This window comes from Fringilla coelebs (assembly GCF_963513975.1).
Source record: "Fringilla coelebs genome assembly, chromosome: 24".
Lineage (NCBI taxonomy): Eukaryota > Metazoa > Chordata > Aves > Passeriformes > Fringillidae > Fringilla > Fringilla coelebs.
Window position 1 is genome coordinate 5412217 of NC_140050.1, and position 22309 is coordinate 5434525.

The 22309-nt window shown below is 67.6% G+C and overlaps 2 protein-coding genes across 2 annotated transcripts; one reads left to right on the forward strand and one right to left on the reverse strand.

Moving 5' to 3' along the window:
• Nucleotides 1–734: 734 nt before the first annotated feature.
• CBARP (CACN subunit beta associated regulatory protein) lies at nucleotides 735–5288 on the reverse strand. Its single transcript, XM_084220990.1, has 9 exons — nucleotides 5155–5288; nucleotides 4439–4584; nucleotides 4276–4337; nucleotides 3822–3987; nucleotides 3580–3754; nucleotides 3234–3386; nucleotides 2697–2904; nucleotides 2395–2578; nucleotides 735–2078 (listed from the first exon to the last, which is right to left on the reverse strand). The coding sequence occupies exons 1-9, from the start codon at nucleotides 5200–5202 to the stop codon at nucleotides 902–904; spliced, it is 2319 nt and encodes a 772-aa protein (XP_084077116.1). The 5' UTR covers nucleotides 5203–5288; the 3' UTR covers nucleotides 735–901.
• Nucleotides 5289–8035: 2747 nt separating this feature from the next.
• On the forward strand, nucleotides 8036–11083 carry ATP5F1D (ATP synthase F1 subunit delta). Its single transcript, XM_084221098.1, has 5 exons — nucleotides 8036–8226; nucleotides 8993–9146; nucleotides 9518–9606; nucleotides 10039–10167; nucleotides 10961–11083. The coding sequence occupies exons 1-4, from the start codon at nucleotides 8092–8094 to the stop codon at nucleotides 10159–10161; spliced, it is 501 nt and encodes a 166-aa protein (XP_084077224.1). The 5' UTR covers nucleotides 8036–8091; the 3' UTR covers nucleotides 10162–10167; nucleotides 10961–11083.
• The last annotated feature ends 11226 nt before the right edge of the window (nucleotides 11084–22309 follow it).

Consider the following 22309-nt stretch of genomic DNA (forward strand, 5'->3'; position numbering starts at 1 on the left):
TCCTTTGAAACACAAATAAAAACCCAATAAAAAGTGACACACCCCCCCGCCCGCCCCTCCCACGGAGCAGCAGCCGCCTCTGTAAAAATCAATAAATATCCTTGAGCCCCCACCGAGCTCCTGGGGTGGTGGGGGGCACTGGGGGTGACCCACAGCACATGCTGGGGATGCCCCTCTCTGCTCTCACCCTGTACCCTGGGCTGGGGGGCAGCACCAGGGGCAGGCACCGGGTACCCTCACCCCTCCGGGGGGTATTTTTGGGGTCCCTGGGGCCGATCCTTCCCCCCCAGCCCTTGGGCTGCCACTCTGGGAGCCCCCCAGGAGGAGCTTGAGCCCCTCTAGAATCCCCCTGGCCCAAGCCCCCTGCTTCCAGTTTAGATCCCAGGCTCCCTGCAGACCTTGTGGGGAGGGGGTTTGGGATTGAGGAGGTGACCGCCCCTCCCCAAACTGCCCCCTGGCCAGGGTGGCACCACCGCGTCCCCCGGAGCGGAGCGGGGACACCCAGCTCCGGCCAGGAACATTCCCGGCCGGATGAGAGGCTTATTGCTTGTAAAACCTCGGAGAGAGGGGACAGCCAAGGTGCTACGGGGGCTCAGCGGGGTGAGGGCTTCAGCGAAGTCCCTCAGCGCTGACCCCCGGCCAACGCTCGGCTTCTCCACCGTGCCCCGATCCCCGGGGCTCCCCCAGCCCAGGCCCTCGCTCCCGGGAGCCGGGGGGCTCGGCCACCCCACGCTACCGGACCCCCGTGCTGAGGTTACAGCCAGGGGCCCCCACGTGCCCTCCTGGCCTGGGCCGGGACCCCCTTCCCGCACCCGGTGCCGGCAGCAGGAGGGGATGAAGCCCTGAACCCTGCTGGGGGCCGAGCCCCCCTGTGCCGGGGTCTCTCCCCCTCATGCTGGGCCTAGACCGTGCTGTGGTCGGGGGAGGCATCACTGGCCGCCACGGCCACCGTGCACTCGGGGGTCTCTCTCTCCGCCGCTTTCCTCAGGTGTCCATAGAGCCGCTCCTCCAGGCCGCCGGCGATCTTGTCCATCAGCTCCGAGCCGGAGCCCAGCCCCAAGCACCTCCCGGGGCCGGGGCAGTCATCGTCCTCAGGGGGCTCAGAGCCAGCCTTGGGCTCGGGGGCCGCCTCTCCGGGCTCCTCCACGATCACCTGGATCTCGGGATCAGGCAGCGCCGGGGCAGGGGGGACCCCATCGGACGCCTCTGCTGCCTCCTCGTCGCCGGCGCTGACGATGCGGGGCAGGGGGCTGTGGAACCGGGAGTCCAGGGGGTAGTTGGCGCTGTCGCCGCGGCGCAGGGGCGTCCGGTGCCGCTCCAGCGCCGGGTACCGCACGCCGGGGTCGCTGAACTGCTTCGTGTGCTGCCACTGCTTGCGCAGATGGGTGCGGGAGCGGTGCTTCCCCCGCAGCGGGGACTCGTCGAACTGGGGGTCGTGGCGCACGAAGGCGTTGAACAGCGCGTCCGTCTTCTCGTCGATGCTGTAGTCCCGCCGGGGCAGCCCCTCCCGCCCCGGGAACATCTGCCCATACGGGGACCAGGCCAGGGGGCTGTGGGGACGGAGGTGTCCCCCACCCGCTGCGCCCAGGGTCGTGCTTCCCCCCTCCTCCTCTTCCTCATCTTCCTCTTCCTCCGGCTCCCGGCCCTCAAAGCTCTCGAAGATGGTTCCTTTCCGCCCGGCGCTGGTGAAGCAAATGCGCTTCTCGGAGGCTGTCTGGTCCTTGGGGGGGCCCTCCTCGCCCCCCCGGCTGGGCGCCTCGATGGAGGCGTAGCCACTGTCCATCTGCAGCAGCTTGCGTGTGCCGGGCTCCGACTCTTCCGCCTTGGGCCGACCCCAGAACTTCTCCTCGGGGCCTTCAGGCTCATCCAGGGAAGGAGAGGGGCAGGGGGGCACGCCGCTGGTGGAGGACACGCTGTCCCCTCCGTCACTGCGCACCGAGTCCTGGTCGTTGCTGCGCTCGGAGGCCGCGTACAGCTCCAGCGAGGCGCGCAGGCTCCAGATGTCGTGGTAGGCGCTGGGCTGCTCGGGCACGCTGGACTCGCCGGGGCTGCCCGCGCCCCCCTCGCCTGGCTCTAGCCTGTGGGCAGCACCCCGGTGTCACGTCAGGGACAGACCCCGCAGACGGCGGGCAGGGATGTGCCAGCCCAGCCCTGCAGGCTCCACAGCAGCACCATGGTGCCACCCGGTCCTCCATACTGTTGCCACCACCGTGCCCATGCCCCAGCCCAACCTCCCCCTCACCAGCCCCCCCCAGACTCCTCACCCCACACCCGGTTGCCCCACCAGAGCCACAGAGGTGGGAGCCCCCTATGCCCAGGGCAGCGCAGGGTCCCTCGGTGCCTTCCCGGTGCCCGGCTCACCCATCCCCGTCCCTCTTATCTACTGAAAAATACCTGCCGAGAGAGGGTGGGGGGCTGGCGGGGGAGGGCAGGAAGGGGCCCCCCGCGGGGTGGAAGGACACGTCGTCCGTGTGGGCAATGTACTGGATGATGTCGGTCTGATGGGGGTCACGGTCCTCCTGGTCCATGCTCTCGCTGGCCGCCCGCTGCCTCTGAAACTGCCGACGCTTGGGGGATCCTGGGGGGGGAGCAGGGCAGGGCTGGGGGGACAACCCAACCGGCACCAGCAGCCCCCCACCCACCCACACGTGTCCACCCACCCTGCACAGCCCGGCGGGGCCCCCGCTGACCCCCACCTCTGGTGTCCAGGCTGGACGCCCGCTGGGTGCTCTCCAGCTTCCACTTCTTGATCCTGAAGTAGGGGCTGGCCCCGTCCAGGCTGGCGTGGCGACGCAGGCGGGTGAAGAACTGCAGGACGGTGCCCTGGGGGGGGGTCGGGGGGGGCTCCCCGGGGCCGGCACTGCCTGCCCCAGCCGCCTTCCCGCTCCTGGGTGCTGCTGTGAACTGGGGGTACGGGGGGGCCGTGAGTGCCCGCTCGGACCCAAGCACGCCTCCCCAGCCCCCCCGCATCCCATTCGGCTCCTTTGTCTGCTCCGCAGAGCTGGGCTGCAGCAGATGCACAAATGTCCCCCGGGGCAGGGACCAGGCGGGGGCGGGGGGGCAGAGCCTGTTTCTAGCTGGATGCCCACGTCTCTTCCTGAGCCCTGGCATGGAGTGAGGGGGCAGGGATGAGATCTGGGGGAGCAGGGAGGGAGCAGGACAGGACCCTTGGGGCTGTGCAGGCTGGGAGCCCCTTCCCCTGCCCAGTCCCGGCCCCCCGCCCCAGCACTCACCGAAGGGCCCTCCCCGGAGTCGGAGGAGGCGGACGGGCTGGCCTCTGTGAAGCTGGTGTCCACGGTGGAGTTGTAGGTGTCCCCGGGCAGGGCAGAGCTGGGGCCCACGGCATGGCTGGGGAGCACTGGCCGGGGCAGGGCCCCCGCGGGGGGCTGCAAAGCAGAGCACGCTCAGGGGGTCTGCACGAGGCTGGGGACAAGGAGGGGCCCCTGCACCCAGGACAGGACCTCCTGTCTCTACTTCCAGCAATGCCCTGAGACTCCCACCCTGGGCCCAGCGGTGCCTCCCTGGGGTGCTGCAGGATGCCTGGATGTCCCATCTGTCCCTCAGGCACTGAGGGCTCACCTGGAAAATGGCAAGACCCGGCTTGGGCGGGGGCAGGCGGGGGGTCATGGCCAGGCTGTTCTCGCTGGACTCACACTCGTGGATGGTGACGATCTTGAGAGCAGGCGGCGGGAGGTGCAGGTGAGTCAGGCGGGCGTTCTTCAGGTGGTGGAAATCCCCCTCTGTCAGTGTGTACCTGTGGGACAGCTGGGTCAGGAGGGGCAGCCCCAACCTCCTGTCCCCTCCTCAGCCCAGAGCTTCACCTCCTCCCCTTCTCCTGGGTCTTCTTGCCCTGGTCAAAGAGCGCGGCCTCGTTGAAGGAGACGCGCCGGGCAGTGGAGGAGCTGGAGGACAGGAACCTCTCACTCTCTGCATCCCGGTAGCTGGAGGACGACAGGCACTCAGGGTCGTCTGCTTTGCCAGTGATATCTGCAGAGAAGGGGGTCAGCAACCAGCTCCCCCCACCGTGGTGTACCCCAACTTCCCCAGCTGAGGCTTGACAAACTTGTTGCACTCATGGCGTCAATGCCAGCCTGGAATTCCCTGCTCCCAGCTGCCAGTCCTGCTCCACAGCCAAGGATGGACAATGAAGGGCACAAGGGGTGTGTGGTGGTCACTGCTCCCTTTGAGAGGAGAGGGCCCAGGAGCTGCCTCACCCCCCTCCCCAGAACTTGGGATGCAGGTGGGGGGGATCTGCAAAGCACTCGAGTCACTCACCCTGCGCCTGCTGCGAGTCATCCAGGTAAGTGGTGTTGGTTTTCTCGGGATCATCGCTGGCTCTGCAGGGGGAGGAGGATCAGAGGTGCCCGGGCCAGTCCCCCCGACCCTCCGTGCGGTGCCACACACCGCGGGGACAGTGGCGTGGTCAACCCTCGCCCACCTGGAGTGCCGGCGGTCAGCCTCGCAGCAGCGGCGGCAGATGATCAGGATGCCCGAGAGCAGGACCAGGGTGCCCCCGATGAAGATGGAGAGCAGGGCGAGGAGCAGCACGTACCCATCCTGAGGGGACACCTCGCCGGGCACCGCCTGCCCGGGGCCGAGGGGCTGAGCCGCGGGGACGCGCTGGGGGGCCCCGGCCCACCCCAAACCTGCCCCCGCCGCGCTGACGCCAGCGCTGCCCCCGGAGCCGCCGCGCCCCCCACCCCCCGCCGCCCCCGGGCCCTGCCTGCACCACGGCAACGGCAACCGGGGAGGCTGAGCCGCCCGCGGCCCCCGCGCCGAGTGGGAGTGGGAACGGGCTTGGGGATGGGGACGGCGACAGGACCCCCAACCCTGCCCCACCGCGGGGGTCGGTGCTCGCTCCCCCTGCCCGGGGGAGAGGGGCTGATCCGGCAGCAGCGCCCAGGCCCCCGGACCCCCCGCACGCAGAGCATCCCAGAGCGCTGAGAACTGTCACCCACTCCCGGCGCTGGCAGAGCAGGGGGTGACAGCGGGGCTGCTGCCGTCCCCACCCGAGCGAAGCCGCCAGCCCCGGGGCAGCCGCGAGAAGCCCACAGCTCCGAACAGCCATCCCCCCTCCCGCGGGACCCCGAGGCTGGCGGCTCGGGGAGGGGCGCCAGAGGCGGGCAGGGGCAGGCAGGGACAGGCAGCACTCACCGTGGCGCTCTCCGTCGCGTTGTCCCAGGGTGTTGGGTCATCGCTCATGGTCTGTCCCAGCCCGAGCGTGTCCTGGGGCGGGGGGAGATAGAGGGAGGCACCGGCCGGGACGGCGGGGCCGGGCCGGGGGCGGCGGCGGCGGCTCCTGCCCGGCCCCTGCCCGGCACCGCGGTGCGGAGCTGCCGGGAGGGACCGGGAGGGAGGGACCGGGATGGAGAGATGGAGGGAGGGACCGGGATGGAGGGATGAAGGGAGGGTGTGCTCAGGGGAAGGATGAAGGGATGGAGGGTGTGGTCAGGAGCGAAGCAGGGATGGACGGATGGAGGGATGGGGAGGAGAGGGCAGAACCGCTGCCCCTCCCCAGGGAGCCCCTCACCCCCTCCGGGCACAGCCCCCGGACCCGCGTGGGCACAACCCCCGGCCCCGCGAAGAGCGGCCACCGTCCCCACGCCCGGCTGGGGCCGGAGCCCCCAAACGATGGCTAGTGCCGGTGGCTAGAGCTGGCCCGGGGGATGAAATCCCTGCCCCAGGTCCGGCATGACACCGCGCTGGCGTCACCGGGGGCCAAACGCAGCCCCAGCCCCGCCGCCGGGGGACCCCCTGGCCGCGGAAGCTCGGGGGGAGCCGCGCTGGGGGCTCCCGGCAGGGACGGGGGGCAGTGGCCGCCCCACAGCTCGTGGCGTGGGTGTCGCCGGAGCGCGACGGGTGACGCTCGTGAGTCATCCCGAGAGCGGCTCCGTCACCGGGCTGTCCGCGCGGGGGGGACACCGAGGGGCCGGGGGGGCCGGGCCGAACTCCTGAGGACCGAGAGCCGCCGGGACCGGGGTCCCACTCCCCTCCTCTGCGGCCTTTGGGGACCCGGCGGGGATCTCATCACCCTCCCGCGTGTCTGGCCCTTCCCGGGGGCTTCCGAGCTCCGGCTCCCGCTGCGAGGCCGTGTGTCCCCTCGTGTGTCCCCCTCCATGTGTCCCCTTCGTGTGTCCCCAGGCTGCTGAAGGGGCTGAGCCGGGGCTGGGTGGGGGATGCTGTGTCGGGGACCCCCGGAGCGGGCAGGGGTGGGCACTTGGAAGCCGCTCAAAATTAGGTCAGTGAAAAATGTGAATGGAGCCCGTGAAGGGGTGGGGACTGTCGCTCGTGGGGACAGCGCAGGGGTGGCCGTGTCGCAGCTGGCAGCGAGGGACAGTGAGGCTGAGGGCAGCCCTGTCATAGGTCGGGGTATCAACCCCTTGGAGGGACATCGGGGTGTTGGGGGCCTCCCGAGGCAGAAACCCCCTGCCCACACCGGCCCTCACGCCTCTCCAAGCTGGTGGGATGCAGCACGAGGTGAGGGGACCCACCCTGAGACCCCCGAGAAAGGCTGAGGGGGTGGGGGGGGGTCGCGCTTCCGACCACATGGGGGGGCCCCGGGAGAGGGGCTGCGGCTCCACGTGGGATGGGCGCCCCACGGGCGGGACCCCTGTGGGGCACCCTCAGGCCCGAGGCGGTGGGAGCGGGGGGCCGGGGGGAGCGGGAAGAATGTCCCTCCTGTTCCCCATCATGGAGGAATCCCGTTTCCATGGCGACCCGACAGGAACAGGACGGCCATTGTCTGGAGGAGGGGGCCGGTCCCCGGGCTGTCCCCCCCGAGGGGGACACGGGGCGGGACCCACGGTCGCCGCCAGTGCCCCGGGGCGGGGGCTCGGGGCCGGGGGATCCCGGTGGTGCCGCGCCTCCGCACGTGGGAAGGGGTGCGGGGGGCGGGCCGGTACTGCGCCCCAAGCGTGTGTGCGACCCACGGGGTCCGGCTGGACCGGGGCTGGGCTGGGGGCGTGGGGGGGGACCCGCTCTGCCCCCTGAGACTGCAGCCCCGCGCCCCAGCCCGGTGACCGGGATGCGGTCAGGAATGTGGGGCGGGGATGCAGGCAGGGATGCGGGATGCAGGCAGGGATGCGGGATGCAGGCAGGAACGTGGGGCAGGGATGTAGGATGAGCGATGAGGGATGCGAGCAGGGATGTGGGACAGGCAGGAAGAAGGGATGCAGGCAGAGCTGGTGACAGGGCTGCCGACAGGGCTGGTGACAGCGAGGCAGGAGCCCTCGGGACCTCTACGCGCGATAGGGAGTGATGGTCTCCTCTCGGCCGGGCCGGCTCCCTATGTCGCAATATGGGCTGTCGCGAGGCGGCGGAACCAGACACTCACCTACAACCGAGACCGGGGCTCCATCGCCGCCGCTGCGCTCGGTGCGGCGGGGCGGCCCCGGGATTTATGAATGAACCGGAGCCGCCCCCGCGCGGCGCGGGCGTCACGTGGGGACAGGGGCTGCCCCAGCCCTGCCTGCACCAGCCCTGCCTGTACCCCCTGCTCCCCTGCCTGCCCCACCGTCCTGCTGCGAGTCCTGCCTGCGCCCCTTCCCGCACCTCTGCCTGCACCGCTGCTTTTATTCCTGCCTGCCCCAGCCCTGACTACACCGCTGCCTGCTCAAGCCCTGACAGCACTCCTGCTTGCATCCTTGCCTGCATCACCCTTGCCTACACCAGCCCTGCCTCCACTCCTGCCCTCCCAGCCGTCTGTACCGGTCCTGTCCGCACCACCCCTACCCGCATCCCTGCCTGCATCAGCGCCTCTTGGATTCCTGCCTGCATCCCTGCCTGCACCCCTGCGTGTCCCACAGCCCTGCCCGCATCCCTGTGCCCACCCCTGCCCCGGATTTCCTCGAGCCGCCGGGGCACGGCCGGACCGGGGCCGGGGGCGCGGCTGCCCCTCGGTGCGGAGGCGGAGCGGGCCCCCCGTCCAGCAGCACGGCACTCGGCGGGCGGGGGAGACTACAGCTCCCATAAGGCCAGGCGGTGCGGCGTGCTTTTCCTCCGCCGGGCGGCGCGCGGGGTGCGTCGGGAGCTGTGGTCCAGTGCCGTCCCGGCCTGCCCCGCGCCGACGCCTCTGCCGCCGCCGCCGCCGCCATGGCCGCGATGTTCTGCGCCCGCCGCTTCCTCCGCCTCGCCCGCCCCTCGCTGCCGGTGCCCCCCACCCGCGGCTATGCCGATCCCGCCGGCGGCCCCGCTGCCATGGCTTTCACCTTCGCCTCACCCACACAGGTAGGCCCGCCGCGGCCCCGTCCCGGTGCCCCCGCCCCCGCCTCGCCCGGTGTCTCCTGAGGGCTCGGGGCGGGCGGACCGCGGCCGGTGCTGCCGCCCCCGCGGGGCGGTCCGCTCCCGGGGGCTCCGCGGTTCCCGGAGCACGGCCGGGCTCTCACAGGGCTGTCCCCGGGCTGACCTTGGCCCTGACCTCGGGCCTTGCCCGCCTGCCCCGGGCGCTCAGTCCCAGCGCAGCGCTGCCGGGCCTGCCCGAGGCCGGTCCAGCCCTTCCAGCCGCGCTGCCGGACCCGCTGTGCCTGCCAGGCCCGGCCCCGCCGCAGCGCCCTGGAGCGGGACACGGCCGGTCCGCCCCCGCCGGGCCCGGCCGGCGCTGTCCCCGGGGCAGGGCGCGGGCTGGCGCTGGGGACAGGGACAGCCCGGCAGCGTGGGCCGGAGCGGGGACGGCAGCTCAGGGCTCCCCACGCGCTTCCCAGGCTGCTCCCGGCTGTGCCGGCGCCTCTCGCCCACTCCCGACTCTGTGTCTCCATGTGCCGCCTCCCCGCCGTGGCCCTGGGAGCTGGGAACGCTTCTCCACTGGCTTTGCCAGGACCTCTCCTCTGGAGCCCGGCTCTGCTCCCACCCTGTGCAGGTGCAGCCTGGCCTGGGCACACCTGGATGTGCTGAACCTGCCGGGAGCTGGGCTGCTCCCTTGGGATGGGCTCTTCCCTGGGCTCTCCATCCCCCCATCCTTGGTGACTGCGCCTTTTTGCCCTCTTCATCCATGTAGGTGTTCTACAACGGTGCCAACGTGAAGCAGGTGGATGTGCCCACGCTGACAGGCTCCTTTGGCATCCTGGCATCCCACGTCCCCACGCTCCAGGTGCTCCGGCCGGGCGTTGTCACAGTCCATGCTGAGGATGGGACGGCCACCAAGTACTTTGGTGAGGGAGGCAGGAGGAGCTGGGGAGGAAAGGTGTGCGTGGGGATGGTGTTCTTGGCGCTTTCACAAGGGAGGCTCTGCCCATCCAGGTGTGGCCTGGTGCACTTCCAGGGATTTCTGCTTTCCCAGCCTGCCAGGGACTGCTGGAAGCTGATCTGGGAGCCATGGGCTGGGGTCAGGTCTTGGTTCTGCTCAGGTTTTCTGGGACCATCCCCTGCTCCAGTTTGCCTTGGGGTGGGAGCTGAGTCCCTGAATGCTGGAAACATGACAGGAGGGGGCTGAGGATTTGTTCTGGGAAAGGGTGGTAGGGATGCCAGGGCTGGGCTCCTCTGGCAGCCCTGGCTGAGCCACACCCCATGTTGTGCCTCACAGTGAGCAGCGGCTCTGTCACTGTCCACGCCGACTCCACGGTGCAGGTGCTGGCAGAGGAGGCAGTGACCATGGACATGCTGGACCTGGCTGTGAGTACCCAGAGATTTCACCAGCCTTAGGCTCCCTCCCTGGGGGGAAATTGCTCCCCTTCTCTTCTCTGGGGTCCTTGTGCCCAGAACCAGGGTTGTATCTACATCCCCACTACATTTTGGGATCAGAGGCTTGGGGCTCCTCCTTGGTGAATTCTCTGGAGAGCGGGAGCTCTGCAGTCATAAATCATCACACCATTTCCCACCCCTTGGACATGCACTGACCTTGTCCTCACCTCCAGAACAGCTTTTCCCTGCTGATAAGGTGTCTGGGGCCAGCACAGCTGTGTCTGTAGCTCTGTGAGGCTCCCAAGTCAGTGGGTCCTTGGCATCCATATGAAGGACCAATGGCTACAGGGGAGGGAGGGAAGGACAGTCGCCTCTCCTGCAGTGTCTCCCAATGACACACATTCTTTGTGCCTTCATGTCCAGACTGCGAAATCCAACCTGGAGAAAGCCGTGTCAGAGATGGCAGCAGCATCTGATGAAGCTGCTAAAGCAGAAGCTCAGATTAAGGTAGAAGCTAACGAAGCCCTGGTAAAGGCTCTGGAATAAATCCAGGTGAGGTTCACCTGTGGCCTAGCTGAGCATCCAGACCTGCTCTAGGATGGCCTGGGTGAGGGGATCTGCCTTGCTTTTGGGGAGCAGTGACCACAGCTGTCCCTTGCCAGGGTCAGGCCTCAGCTCTGGGGGGAGTCATGGGGGTCCCCAGCCCAGAGCTGACCTGGGGCTGCAAGGTGGCAATGGGGCCTGGGGTTGGGCTGTGACACTGTGGGGTCCAGCCCAGCTGTGACACTGGAGTTCAGCCCTGATAAGGGTGGGTGGATAGTGCTGGGACAGACTGGGAGCTGTGGTCACTGCTGGGCCCTCGCTGGTTCCCCAGGTCCCCGCTGGGACTGGCCATATCTGGGGGCAGAGCAGGGGTGCTGGGCCCCACAGGGAGAGCAGCACGTGATCTCTGCCACACACACTCCCACTAAAGACAAACAGCTTCAGCCTCAGGGGAGGTGAGGCCAGGCTCTTACCTTGTGGCCTCTTTTTGCTCTGCCCTGCACAGACTGTGCCTCATCCCTTCCCTTCCCACGTGCTGGCAGCCGGGAATTGCGGCAGTGTGTGCTGAGCAGGGCTGTGAGTCACTGATAGCCTCCAACGGGCTCAGCCTGGAGCACAGGAGGGCAGCAGCTCCTGCTCTCTCCTGATCTCTGATCCAGGTGCTCTTTGGTCCTGGAGAGCTGGTGGCTTGTGTTTACTCACAGCAGTTGCACAGCTGGAGTGGGGCCAAGCCCTGGGGTTGGGATCCGCGGCCCAGCTGAGCCCACCCCATGCTAACCTGACCCCACTTTGTGTTTTGCAGGAATCCCACTGTGGATGCAGAACTCCCAGCCTGTCTCTGTTCTACTCCCCAGCTGTACAGATGGAACAGGACAAATGGAGGTGGAGAAATGGTTCTGATCAATTAAAAGGAAATGTGACCCCCTCTTGTGGCACATCGCCTTCTTCCCAGGCAGCAATTGCAGCTGGAGCCAGGAGCAGTTCCCAGCTCCTGCCCCAAGGCAGATTCACCCCTGGGAGGTTCATCAGACAGATTTATAATCCTCTCCCTGTGCTCCAGCCACCTCCATCTCCAGTAACCACTTGGACTGCAGGATTTCAGCAGCACAGGAGCACAGATCTGTTCCAGAGCCGTCCTGTCCCAGCACTGGCTCTGCCTCAGCCTCCCAGCTCCAGCGCTGCAGGAATCCACACTGGCACGGCAGGGTGCTTTCCACAGCTGGACAGCAGCTGCTGGGCTCTGCCCCATCCCCTGCTGCTGCCAGTGGCACTTCCCCTGCTCCTGGAGATGTGCTTGGCGTGGAGAGGGAAGCAGATGCTGTGCATGGTGGAAATCTTTCCTGCTTCCGTTCGTGCTGGGGATGGCTGGAGCTGCTCTGCTGAGCTTGGTGCTCGCTGGGTGCAGCCCTGTCTGAGGAGGCCACCCGGGGTTCCTCAGGGCTCCTCACAGCCCAGAGAAGCAGGAAAGGTTCACTGGGCTGCAGCACCGCTGGAAGGGGCGGGTTTGGGCAAGGGGACAGCTCTGCCTGTGCCAGGGATGTGTTTGCTATGTGTCCTGCTGCACCAGCTGCTGCCGGGCCCCTCGCTCCATGCCACCCTCCCACGCCTTTCCAGAGGGATTTCGGGTTTCCACTGCTGTGCAGAGCTTCCGTCCCTCCCTCTGCGTCGCTCTAATCCCCTTTTCCCTGCAGTGTTCCAGCCCGGGAAGCCGCCTTGGCTGCCTGTGAGGTCAGTGCTTGCCGCTCCGGCCTCCTGCGTGCCCCGCGCGGCTCCCGCCGCTCTGCGCTCTTCGGAGCAGGGCACGGCTATTTTGGGCACTGCCACCCAGGATGTAATCTTGGCTGCCTCCTCTTCTCACCACCACCTCCTCCCCCTCCTCTCGCTCACTCTGTCTTTCTCTCCCCCCCCTTCACAAGTGATCAAAAATAGAGCCTGTGGTGTTAAATTTCTCACTCTGTGGCTTATTAAAAGCCTCCGAGTGCCTGACGCGGAGCTTATTTGAAGCTCAGCCGACTTCCAGCTCCTGAGCTGCTCCAGTGCCTTTTCCCCTTCCCCTCTCAATTCCTTTTTTTTTTTTTCCTTAAAGGTCAGACATTGCACTGAGCATAAGCAAAGCTTCAGAGTCAGAGCTGTACTAATTAAAACATCTTGGGAATTACTGGGGCCGGCCGGCTCCCTTCCCTCTCCCGCTGCCCCTCTCTGTCCCCAGCTGCTATTTCGGCTGCGTGAGCCTCCCCCAGCACACGCAGCCGTGCTGACGGAAGGTGGCTGCCTCGGGTTTTTCATCTAATGGAAGAGCGTTGGCGAGGCCGGGAAGCTGGGGAAACGGCCAGCTGCTATTTTTAGGACGGGAAAAAAGTGTCTCCGTCAGCGTCCTCTCACCAGCTCTTCCCACTGCCTCCCGCCAGTGCCAGCGGAGCTGGGGGGGGCTGAGGGATCCGGTCCTGCCCCCCTCAGCTGCCCTTGGCTGGGTGCTCCACAGCCTGATACCTGCTGGGACTTGTAGGCTGCATTTGGGGGGAGCAGAGGGGGACCCTTCCATGTCCAGGGACCCACGGATACAAGGACAAGGCTTTGTCCTGAGCCAGGAAAGGAGTAGCACTGGGCAGGGACTGTGGGTGCCTGGCTGGCAGCATCATAGCCCTGCTCACCCTGAGCTGCACTTTTGGGGGGCAGGGCCCGTGTGGGTGGATGCCTGTGCTCCTCCACACTCCCAGGCCAGCCTGCTCCCTGCAGCCTCTGCTCTGAGCCCCTCTGCCTCCAGCCCTTCCCCTCCGTGCTCATTATCTGGCTCTGCAGAGCCACGTTCTCCTCCTCCCCTGGCTCCCACTGCCCATGCCAGAGCCACCATCAGTCACGTCCTGCTGGATGCCACAAAAATGGCCTGGCTGGGTGCAGGGGATGTGTGGCTGTGGCTGCTCCAGAGGCAAAGCCCTTTCCTGCTCCCTGCTCACCGTGCAGGTACTGCAGGGATGAGCCCAGCCTGGGGGCTGACAGGGAGGTGGGAGACAGCCCTGGTGTGGATCATGATATGATTCAGCAGGTCTCCCTCCCTCCTCTCCCCTGCCCCCACATCAGCCTGGATTGTGACACCAGTGTGGCACTTTCCTGTTCCTGGAGTGCTGGCACCTGCCCAGGGGCACAGCAGCCTCCCTCTGTGCTTTCTGCCTCTTTCTGGGGTGATTGGTGCCGAGGTGCCCCTGCCCTTGGGTCCCTGCCTCTGCTGGGACCGTGCTCAGGAGCGGGAGCACGGGAGATGTGGTGGAGTTATCCCCGGGACCTGTTTGGCTCCGGCTTTGGGCTGGGGCGTGGTGGGTGTGAGAGGGGAAGGGCTGCCCGGAACGCGGTGGGAGCGCGGCAGGGCTGGTGTTGCCCCCCTCCTCCCTTTCCACCCAGGGCTCTCTCCCATGACTCGCATCCTCTGCTGCCAGATGGAGGGTGGGGAGCGGGGCCGGGAGCGCTCGGAAAGTGAAGCATCACGGATTCTGCCGGCGGCGTCGCTTCTCCGGGGGATGATTTCCGAGACGGGCCGGGTTCTGCCAGGCCAAATCTCCCGGTGCTGGCGGCCGTCCCTGCGTTTGGCCGCGTGGCATTTCCCCGTCCCACCCAGTCCCGAATGCAGGCGAAAGGTTCCAGCTCTTCTCTCTCTGCAGGAAAAACAACCCCAAACCCCACCGCAGCCCCAGGAAGCCCCGCTCCCGCCGGGCTGACTCACCCGGCAGAGCCGCCCCTTTCCCTGCCCAAACCTCGGCGCGTTTGGGATCCCGCCTGTCTCAGCTGCTGCCCCGCACCAGCGGTGCCCACCCTGCAGCATCAGGCTGGGGGTACAGAGGTTGCCCCCACCTCTCTCACTGCCAGGGAGCTGCAGGATGTGGCAGCAGCCCCCTGGAGTGTGGGGACCCCCCCCCCGGGGTGCCAGGCAACTCCCTGCCTGTCCCGAGGGCTCTGCAGACCTGGCCCCCTCCCAGCCCAGGCCCGCGGGTGCTGCCGCTGGCCCCGGCGTGGGAAGGTCAGCGGAGGCTCCACACGCTGCGAGCACAGCCCGGAGCGTCCTTGGGCCACGCCGCCCTTGGGCGGCTCGAAGGCCGAATCCTCACAGCTTCCTTAGGATGGGGAGGGGGGGGGGGCGGGTGCTGCTGCTGTATAATGATTAACCCGGCCGCGTTAATCATTCCGGCCGGCAGCCTTTTTCCTCTGGGTTTCCAGCTCTGGAAAATGCTCCTTTTCCGATTCCCTCCCACGCACGTGGCCCCGCAGAGGGAGCGTGGCACAGCTCAGGGAAAACCCTGTGGGGAGGAGCGGGACCTGGCTCGGGGTCTGGCACCGGGATCTGTCCCGGTGGGGCCCCTCGGTCCCGGTTCTGGGGGTGCCTAGCCTGCAGGTGGCGGCGGAGCCGTGGGGAGCGTCGCCCCAGCAGCCTCACCCCCAAAATCCCGAGCGCCGGCGGGCGTTGAGGAGGGCAGGTGCTGCAGCCAGCACGACAGAGCTTGTCACGGTGCTCCCGGGCCAGCAGTCCCAGAGTGCCACGCTGGCCGCGCAGCAAACCTTGGCCCGGGTCGCGTTCTCTCGTGGGGAAACTGAGGCACCGATGGGGGGAAAAGCCACTGGCAGGCTGGGGAGAGTGGGAAGGGGACATGGGAATCTCAGACCGTGCTGCTGTGCTTGGCGATTCCACCCCTGGGGAGCTCCCTGCGAGCTGCCGGAGTCAGGCAGGGGGCGGTGGGGGCAGCGCTTTGCCCTGGGGGACCCAGGTGCCTTGGCAGGGGCTCGTTCCCGGGGGCCATGGGCACGGCCCTCGCTCAGGGCAGTCTTGGAGGCCACATGGCTCTGCTGGAGGTGGCCCAAAGCCGGAGGGGGCCGGAGGAGGTGCCTGCTCTTGTGCTGGGGGTCCAGCACAGCCCCCTCCCACCGGCTCCCGGCCAGGGCCATGACGCGCGAGGGGCAGGGGGAGCCTGGGGAGGAAGCGGCTGCCAGCTGGGCTCGATGCCGGCTACAAAGGCGGCCCAGAGAGCCCAGCGGAATGAGGTGGCATCCGTCCAGGTTCCCACAGTGGCCCTGGTGCAGAAAATACACCCAGAGCTGATGGCGGTTGCCACAGCGATGGGCTGGGCGCCACGCCGTGGAGGGGGGCACGACCCCGGACCCGGGTGTGCCGGCACGGGACCCCGGTGCAGGGCGGTGGGAGCTCCGTGGAGCGGTGGAGCCGGGCGCTGGCAGGGACCAAAGGCTCCTGCCCCGGCTCCCGCTGCCTCCGCCCGCCTTTGATGTGCCGGGACTTCGCCCTTGGTAAATCTGGGAGGTTCCCAAGGAGCTCCCAGCTGGATCCTGGCATCCAGCACCCAGGTGCCTGGTGCAAGCCCCCCGCGAACCCTGGGGCTCCAAAGCCGCTCGGTTCCCTTTGCCCCGCTGCAGCCGGGGGTTTGGAGGCTCTGCGGGTTCCCCAGTTCCTGGCGGGGCCGGGAGGAAGCGGCCGCAGCTGGTCCCGGCGCTGGGTCTCTTCCTGGCAGGGCTGGCGCCGGGCTGGGGCGTGGGGTGAGGAGGGAAAGCCGGGGGCCCGGGGCCGCTGCCCTCCGGGATGCCCTGGCATGCGGCAGGGAGGGGTCGGCAGCGCTTCCATCCCCATTCCCTCAAAGGCCACCCCTCCGCCGGGTATAAATAGCAGGATTGAGGCTGACACTGGAGTCACTTCTGCCACCACCACCTTGGGTGTTCCCCCCGCCCCGCGGGAGCTCAATGGGGTCTTTGTGCACTGCGGACCCGCAGGGCACGTCCTGAGCAGCTGCTGGGCCTGACCCCGGCTGCCTCCCCCACGCGTCAGGGGCATCGATGGGGCGCGGGGGTGCCCCCGCAGGGTCCCGCGCAGGGAGGGGTCACGATCCCGTGAGCAGGGGAGGGCCAGCCGCGGGTGGGCAATGGCTTCGCACCATCCTCGTCCCCAGCAGGCCGTGCCGGCCCTGCCGCCCCCTCCCTGCCCGGGCAGCGCCGGCAGCTGGGGTAATGACGGGGTGTGCCCGTCCGCCCCGGGCTGCGAGCGGCGCGGGAGGCTCCTGCCACCCAGCAAGACGGGGCCAGCCGGGCGCGGAGCTTTGCTGCCGCAGCCGGCGCGGCCACACCTGTGTGGGCTGAGCGGACCCCGCTCCCACCCGACACCTGCCCGGCCCAACCAGCTCCTTCGCGTCTCGGCCGCCCGCGGACAGGCCGCTGCAGGCAGGGCCCCCCCGGGCCAGGCAGGTGCAGGAGGCGGGAGCACCAGGGGAGCTGGGGGGAGTCGGAGCTCCGGGTGCCTGGGAGCTCTGGGGACTGGAGGGGCTGTGAGCCCGCTTGTGCCGACGGGATGTCCCCTTCCCTGCTGTCCCCTTCTCACTTCCCCACATTGTGTCCCCCGTCCGGCACCACATCCTGTCTTGGCAGATGGGCCGCGGCCCCGACCCCGCCTGGCTGCAGCCCCCGTGTCCCCGTAGGGCACCCCAAGGTGCAGGGTCCTGCCAGGGGGCTGCAAAATGCCTCCCCCCAGCTCCTGCAGGCTTTTTTGGGGGGGGGCGTGGGAGGGACAGCATGTCCTGTGAGCAGGAACCCTCCGACAGGGACAGATGTGAGGTGCTGCAGCGCCTGCGGATGTGAGTGGGTGGGTTTTGGGCAGGGCCGCCTCCCGCGGGCCAGCACCGGCCCAGGTGGCCACGGCCTCCGATGGAGCTGAAGGCTCTTCAGGGAGCTCAAGGTTTAATGAGAGACTGTCGGGCTCCCTGTGATCCTTCCGCCCATTATCTAATCGGAGCAGTGCATTTAGAGGCCACGGTGCAGGTGAGTCACTTCCCCAGCTGGTGCCTCAGTTTCCCCACAGGTCGGGTGCTGGGATGAGCTGAGCCCGGCTCCTCACAGCGTGGCTCGGCGCTGGGGAATGTGGCACAGTGGGTCGGGCCCAGGGCTGGATTCCTCCCTCGGCTCCCTGTGACACACCTGGAGCCTGGGAATGGAACCTCCCTTGAGCCCCCCACCTGGGCATGGGGCCCGGCTCCAGACACAGAGTCTGGCAGTGCTGGGACATCCCAACACCGGAGTGCCTGGCAGTGCCGGGCAGGGGCACCCAGCCTCCATTCACAGCAGATTCGTGGCTCCCAGCCCATGCCGGTGCCACGCCGGGTCCAGCTCTTTTCCCGGTCAGGATTTCCGGCTGCTGTTCCCAGAATGGGCCGTGGTCTGGGCCATCCGTGGGGTGATCCCGCTCAGCCGGGAACCCATCGGTGCAGGCCTGGGAGAGGCCGCAGCGCCAGCGATGCCCCGGTAACTCCCCACCCCCCTCCCCGGTGTCGGGAGGGCCGGGCAGGCGGCTCCATCACCGTAAACAGGAACTGCGGCCGCGGGGGAGCGCAGGGGGCCGGGAAGGGAGGGGGTGCCTGCGCCCATGGCCGGGGTGTGGGAACGTGGGTGTGGGAGCGTGGCTGGGAGTGCAGCACCCACCGGGGCCGAGCGAGCCCCGGGAGTGTGTGCACACACGGAGCTCCTGTGCGGTGTCTGTGTGCGGGGTGAGCACGTGGGGCTGTGCACAAGCGTGTGCCCCGTCGGGCTGAAGGAGGTGAACTTGTGTGTGAAGGGACAAGGCCAGGAGGAAGTGCCTCCTCCCGTCCCCATCCCGCCCCAGTCGGGGTTTCCTGGGGCACATCCTGCCTGCATGGATTCTGTTCCTCCTTCCCGGTTTTGGGAGTCAAGGAGTGCCAGCCCTGCTGGGGGGCAGGGACAGCGCTGGACCCACACCAGGGCTGTGTCTGCCCCGTGCCATGCCGGGCTGGGGGGCTGCCAGTCCCCCGCCGGCTCCCCAAGGCGATGGAGGGTGGAGAGGTGCCCGCAGTCCCGCGCTGGCACCGCGCTCCCCGCCCGGGTGAGGCTCCCGCATTCCTGAGGCGGCTCCAAGGGGAGCCGGGGGCAGGCGCGGGGCGGGGATGCCGCGGCGCTGAGTGTGCCCCGCTTGTCAGGGCACGGGGCAGCCCGGGGGATACCTGTCCCACGCCCCCCTTGCTCCCCTCGACGGGCACCGGGATCCCCTGCTGGCATCACCCCCGGCTCTGGGCACGGGCTCGGCATCCATCCCACATGGTTCTGCCACCCTGTGTGCGTGCGTTCCCAGGACCGGGGATGACGCCTCACGGTGAGATCAGAGGGCTGGAGTGTGATGGGATGGGTTGGGATAGGGTGGGATGGGATTGGATACGGTGGAATAGGGAGTTACTTTCCCTCGGGTTTACAAGGCTGGGTCACCCCAGGAACAAGGTTCAGTTTGTATCCAAGGAGGCTCCCGAAATCCTGAGTCCTTCCCCTCCCCAAGGCTGGCAACTCGCTTAAGCATTTATAATAATAATAATGATAATAACAACAATAATAACACCACCACCAACAGCTGAGCTGTCGGCTGACTCCTGGAGCCGGGATTTAAAACAAACCGAGAAATGTGGCAGCGTCTGGGAAACAGCCACTGGCACTGACAGAGGGGTGTGGGGGGTCAGGGAGCACGGGAGATGTGAGGGATCAGGGCTCTGATCCCTCTTGGCCACAGTGGGCAGGGGGTCTGTGCCCTGGGTGCCCCTTCTCACCTTGACAGTTTCCTACCTGTGTTTCCAGGGCTCCCCAGGCACAGCAGCTGAGTTCTGCCCTTTTGGGGGAGGGTCTCAGGGGATTGTGAGGGCCATGCCCAAGGGAGGGTCTCACTGGTGGGCACAAGCTGGCAGCGTGTGCCCATGGTACTGATGGAACCACCAGGACCTCTCCTAACCCAAATTCTGCTATTGCCAAAATTGCCACACCAGCCCATGGCTGGGGAAAGGATGGGGCACCAGGGCCACAGAGGAAGAGGGACAGAGGCAGAGCTGGGGCATGAAGCGGGACAGGAGGTGGCCAGGAATGGGGTCCATGGTTCCCCCTGCTCATCCCATCACAACTCCAGGCTGAAGCAGGGCTGGGGCCCACAGCTCTGCCTGCCCCCAGCTGAGGGGGCCACGGGAAGGGAGGCAGTGAGGCCAGGGGCTGGGAGCCACTGGGATGGGAGCAGGAACTGGAGTTCAACGTCCTGAAGGGGCCCGTGAGCTCAAAGAGCCCAGAATAGCCCGGGCCTCACGGCAGGACTGACCTCATGGCAGCAGGGCCACGGCCCAGCACAGCCAAGTATGGCTCCACACCTGGGTGCTGCTAAATCCAGAGGGATTCGCCATCGTCCTGGGCCCATGGCCAGGTGGGTGAGAGCCTCTGGTGACTCCCCCCAGCCTCAGCCCCCCACAAGAGCTGAGTCACCCTGGGGTCTGGCCTGTGCTGGGGTCTCCCTGCTCACTGTATGCCCAGCCCCCCAAGAGGGGCTGCCTGAGTCACTCCAGGGGTGACTTCATCCCTGGGACTCTCCAGGCCCGAGGCCAGGGTGGGGGGCAGAGCTGGGCGAGTGTGGGGTGCCCCAGAGCCAGGGCATGGCAAGTGAGGCCAGGCAGGGCCACTGCACTGGCTCCGGCTGCATCGGGCTGGCAGCTGGAGTGTCCCCAGGCTGTGACGCCTGGACACTCTGCCAAAGGCCACCAGGACACGTCCCCGAGAGCTGGGAACACACAGAGCCGGTTGTGTGTTTCTAAGGACACGCCTGGGTGTTTACAGCCCCGCCAGCGTCACCGGCACAGGCACCGCCGTCCTGCCCAAGGACATCCGCGCCCGTCACGGGGCCACCCCGAGCCCGGAGGGATGGGGGGCTCCGCCGGGGGTCCGTGCTCGGGGTTGTGTCGGGAGGGTGGAATCAGCAGCTCCTCACTCACGGCAGCGGCGGTGGCTCACCTGAGCACGCCGGGAGGCTGAGTCACCGTTGCCACCGTGACCGAGGCTGAGCCGCTCGGCCCCGCGGGGCTCGGGGACCCCCGGGACCCCCAGGGCAGCACCGCTCCCACCGCCGGTGCCCTGGTGGGCTGGGCCGGGCGGGCGGGTGGAGGTGCAGTGGTTGGGCTGCACCCTCCTGCTGGGGTGTGCCCCGCATGATCCCGGCCGCTGGCCCCGCGCCCGTGGGAACGCTCCCAGCTCCCACTCGCTGCGGCAGCTCCGTGCGAGGCCCCAGCTGGGCACCGCGGGCCTGGGAGCCCCTTGGAAGCCACGGAATCGCTCCCCTCCCCTCCCCAGGCGGAGGAAAAGGATCCCCGTCCCACCTGGGTTCCCCCAGGCTGCAGCCCGGCTTCTTCTGCAGCCGCAGGAGTGAGAAACGCCTCCTCTGCCCTCCTCTCCCCTCCTCTGTCTGCTCCGGAGCCGGAGTCAGCTCTGCCCTAATCCCATGACCCCGCGCCTGCGAGTGGAATGTAGAGACTTGCGATAAAAATCCCCCGTTTGCCAAAGCTGTGGAACCAGCCAAGAATCCAGCCCAAAAGGTTTGGGGGGGGGGGTGGAAAGAGAGAGAAAAGAGAAAAGCTGCTGCCCGGGGCTGGTGGGGGATTTCCCCGAAGAAGGAGGGCTGGGAATTCCCTTCCTTCGAGGGAGAAGACTTCCAAGAACCAGCCTCCAAAAGATTCGGGGCTCCCAGCTGGAGCTGGGGCCGGCAGGACCGTGGGACACAAAGGAGCCAACACCGCGGTCCTGCCCTGGCTCTGCCGTGCCACCGGGACGTGCCCGGCGGCCGGGGCCCGTGGGAAGTGTCCCGGCAGGACCCGGGTAAGCCCCTCTCCTCCACCCCGTGTCCGCGCCGCCCTCCCGGCTGCGTGAGCCTCGGTGGGGGCTAATCCCAGGGCCCAGGTTAGCTAAGCGGATTGCGGGAGCTGCGTGTGGCCTGCAGCAGGATTTGTGTAGGTATTTGCTCGTCGGATCGTCTCTCCCCGAGCTGCTCAGCCGTGCGGGGTTTGGAGAACGCTCCCTCTGGAGACGCAGGAGCCTCGGATGCTGTGCAGCAATTATGCCCAAGTCTGCCTGTAATCTTTAACGATTTATTCCCAGGGCAACACAATAAACTAAACACACAAAATCCAGGCTGCTGGGAATCCTGGGATCTCCCAGCTTGTGTCTCTGGAGGCTCCAGATACCTTCAACCATACTGAAATGTGCACACACTTCCTAAAGCACCAGCTCCTGGAGTCATGGGATTGCCGGAGGAGATGAGCTTCCTCCCAGGAAGGAGATGGAGCCGTGTGAGGAGGGTGGCGACTGGGAAAGGGGCTCTTCAGAGCTGCCAGGATGTGGGGAGATGCTCTGCCCTTGGGGCATGGCTGCTTTGCCAAAGAACCCAAGCAGGCCACACTCCCACCCATGGCCACAATGTCCCCTTGTCCCTCCCCACGGTTCAGGGCTGGGAGCAGACCCTGCTCCCTGCAGGAGTGGCTCTGGTGTGACACCTCGTCCCCACCACGGCCCCTCCTGGTGCACAAGCCTGAGCTGTGGCAGGGCCAAACCTGTGGCCCTGGCTGTCCCCTCTCCTCGCTGTTCCAGGGCCTCGCCCCGCACAGCCAGCTGGGGATGTGGCCCCCCTAGGGGCGGCTTCGCAGGCCCGGGGCTCCGCAGCTCCCGGGGAGAACAATGGCGCATCCCTGCCCCGGCCCCTCTCCCAGGGACAACAATGGCAGGAGCCGGAGTCGGAGCCGCCTGAGCTCATCTCCCCCCGAGAGCTTGGAGGGGGCTGGGGCGGGCGGGGGGCCGTGGGCTGTGCGACAAAGGCTCCCTCCCAGCCCCGTCTCTGCCTTGCACGAGTGGCCTCGCTCCCACCCAGCCATCTGCACGCACCCCAGGGGACGCTGGGCGGGAGGGACACAGCAGCAGAATTTTGGGGATTCAGAGAGATCCCCCTTGGCATTGCAGCCTCACGGGTCGGGTCTCCTCGCTGCAGACTGGCCGCCAGATCCCCTCTCCAGCTGCTTTGTGTCTTGGTGTGCCAGGGCATTGTCTGCGAAGGAAAGACCCGGCAAGGCAGCCTGAGGTCACACCAGCATCTCCCCAGCGCCCTCCCTGTGTGCACGGGGCGGCTGCTGGCCCGGGAGGAAACAGCTTCTGCCCCTGGGGCATCGTGCCCCGGAACTGGTGCCCACCAGCCCGTTTGTCACTTGCTTTAAAGCCCCGTAGGGCTAAGTCTGTGTCCTTGCTGGGAAGTGGGTGGTTGGGCAGAGGGAATCCCTGGGGGAGGAATGGTCCAGCCTTGTTATTAGACATCAGAGAGTCT